A 2993-nucleotide genomic window follows, 5' to 3' on the forward strand; every position below is an offset into this window, starting at 1 on the left:
AATCATTTAGATAAACATTTTTATATGATATATTTGAGGTTGGTAACAGATATTAAATTTTAAGTACCAAGGAATAATATATAGCTTCTACCTTCAAACAGTTTGTATTGAGATAGTGTATAAAATAATACACATTGAGATAATACAAGGCAAAATAAGGTAAATGTCCAAGCAGATGTGAGAAACAGAACGTTAGTGTCACTGAATTGTGAAATCCCAAGCATTCTTGAAGAATCTACAATGGTACTACTGAAGGCAAATTTTTAAAAGTATTCTTACTTTCTCAGAGGGATTCCCCTTGACAAGGATCCACTGAGGATAAATCTTTCAAGAATTATGAACACAGGAGATGTATTTAACAGTAGTTATAATAATGAAAATCTCTAATAAAATATTATTTTAAATAATTCATGATCAACCACACACCATCTGTTCTGCAAGAATTTCTCACTGTTTGCCTCTTTGGCTTTTTGCTCTAATTCATTTTTGTTTGTTACATTACTTCCAGAAAGATTGATGTGAATTGAAGAGATGGACATCTGCAATCAAACCACAGTGACTCAATTTATTCTTATAGGGCTTTCTGAGCTCCCTGAGGTGCGCTACCCTCTTTTCGTGGTCTTTACCATCATCTATCAGGTCACCTTGGTGGGAAATGGAGTTATTCTCTTGGCCATTGGAACTGAGAAAAAACTGCACACATCCATGTATTACTTTTTGGCAAATTTGTCTCTTTTAGACATCTTCTGCCCATCAGTTACTGTTCCCAAGATGCTGGAGAACCTCTTGACTGAGAAGCACAGCATTTCCTACATTGGGTGTGCTTTGCAGCTTTATTTTCTGGTGGCCCTTGTGGGAACTGAAGTCTTTCTTCTCTCTGTCATGGCTTATGACAGGTATGTGGCCATCTGTTTCCCTCTTCGTTATACCCTCATGATTACCAAGGTTCGCTGTGTTCAGCTGACTGCTGGGACTTGGGTAGCTGGGTTTCTCAATTCCCTCCTTCATACAGTGTCCACATTCCGCCTTTCTTTCTGCAAGTCCAACCAAGTTAACCAGTACTACTGTGACATCCCACCAGTGGTCGCTCTCTCATGCTCATCCACTTATGTGGCAGAAATGCTTATTTTGGTGGAAGCAGGTATCCTGGGGAGCAGTGCCTTCCTGGTCATCTTTATCTCTTATTTCTATATCATATCTACCATCCTAAAGATCCAGTCAGCAGAAGGGAAGCGTAAAGCCTTTTCCACATGTGCTTCCCACCTTCTGGTGGTCTGTTTATTCGGTGGCACGACAATATTTACCTATGTACGTCCCTTTTCCAGTCAACACTCCCCAGCAAGAGATAGACTCATCTCCATGTTATATGGAATTATTACACCAATGTTAAACCCCATGATCTATAGCATGAGAAACACAGAGGTGAAAGGAGCAATCAGAAGGCTCTTATATCAGAAAGCATGTTTATAGCAAGTCTAATGTTAAAAGGGAATGATTTAGTGTTTATTTTAGAATGAATACATAGAATAATTTTTAACTGTTACACATGAAATGCATACTTACATACACTTAGAAAATTTCACACAAGTGCAAATGCATATAATCTTAATTATACTTCTCTATGGGGCTTCTTTGGTGGCTCAGTTGGTAAAGAATCCACCTGCAATGCCAGAGACCTGGGTTTGATCCCTGGGTAGGGAAGATCCTCTGCAGAAGGAAATGGCAACCCACTCCAATATTCTTGCTTGGGAAATCCCATGGACAGAGGAGCCTGATGGGATAGAGTCCATGGGGTCCCAAAAGTCAGACTTGACCTAGCAACTTAACCCACCACCACCATGCTTCTCTATATATGGATATTTCTTCCTTTATTCACAGGATCTTTAAGTTCATCTTCTAAAATTTGACATTTCTGAGAGAAAGCAGAGAACTGTTAGTAATTTCACTAGCATAAGCGATATAAATTGAAGCAGTCTTAAATTAACTTGGATATATGGTCTTATCCATATCCATATACCTATATTATCTGTATGTTTGCATGTTTCTAAATGATATTCATCTATAGATCATCCTTACACTTCTTTCCTTTATTTGACTGGCTGCTTATGCTCTTACTCACTTTCGTTTTCATTTCATTCTTCCTCTTCAACTTTTGCTTCTACTTATTCTTTATTTCTCTGTTTCTCCCTTTTCTGATAACCCTATCCATTCTCAGTTCTGCTTGTCCTTGGTCACAGGGGTGCATTTAGTTCTGTGTCAGACATGACTGAGTGACTGAACTGAACAGATTTAGATCTCTATTTCAGCTCAGTATATTACTATCATCATAGCCTCAACATGGTCAAAACTGAAAGAAACATCATTTAATATACACATGCACACACAAACACATCTTCTTCTTTTTATTTTTTTATAGTTTTTTATTTTTTTAATTTTAAAATCTTTAATTCTTACATGTGTTCCCAAACATGAACCCCCCTCCCACCTCCCTCCCCATAACATCTCTGTGGGTCATCCCCATGCACCAGCCCCAAGCATGCTGTATCCTGCGTCAGACATAGACTGGCGATTCAATTCTTACATGATAGTATACATGATAGAATGCCATTCTCCCAAATCATCCCACCCTCTCCCTCTCCCTCTGAGTCCAAAAGTCCGTTATACACATCTGTGTCTTTTTTCCTGTCTTGCATACAGGGTCGTCATTGCCATCTTTCTAAATTCCATATATATGTGTTAGTATACTGTATTGGTGTTTTTCTTTCTGGCTTACTTCACTCTGTATAATCGGCTCCAGTTTCATCCATCTCATCAGAACTGATTCAAATGAATTCTCTTCTACCTCATATTTTTATTAGCAGTTTTCCCCAACTCCTCAAACTAAAATTCATGAAACTAGACTCTGCTGTGCCTTAAAGTGCAGCACTTCCATTCAATTTGCCTAGAGAGTGATAGTCTCTGACTGTGGATGGGACACCACTCCGTTCCCTCTC

At 38.6% G+C, this 2993-nt stretch overlaps 1 protein-coding gene across 1 annotated transcript; it reads left to right on the top strand.

Annotated features, from left to right (window-relative positions):
- Positions 1 to 531: 531 nt before the first annotated feature.
- LOC128051676 (olfactory receptor 5V1-like) lies at positions 532 to 1470 on the top strand. The gene has a single exon (XM_052644316.1). The coding sequence runs from the start codon at positions 532 to 534 to the stop codon at positions 1468 to 1470; it is 939 nt and encodes a 312-aa protein (XP_052500276.1).
- The last annotated feature ends 1523 nt before the right edge of the window (positions 1471 to 2993 follow it).

Source organism: Budorcas taxicolor, chromosome 7, assembly GCF_023091745.1.
Source record: "Budorcas taxicolor isolate Tak-1 chromosome 7, Takin1.1, whole genome shotgun sequence".
NCBI classification, from domain to species: domain Eukaryota; kingdom Metazoa; phylum Chordata; class Mammalia; order Artiodactyla; family Bovidae; genus Budorcas; species Budorcas taxicolor.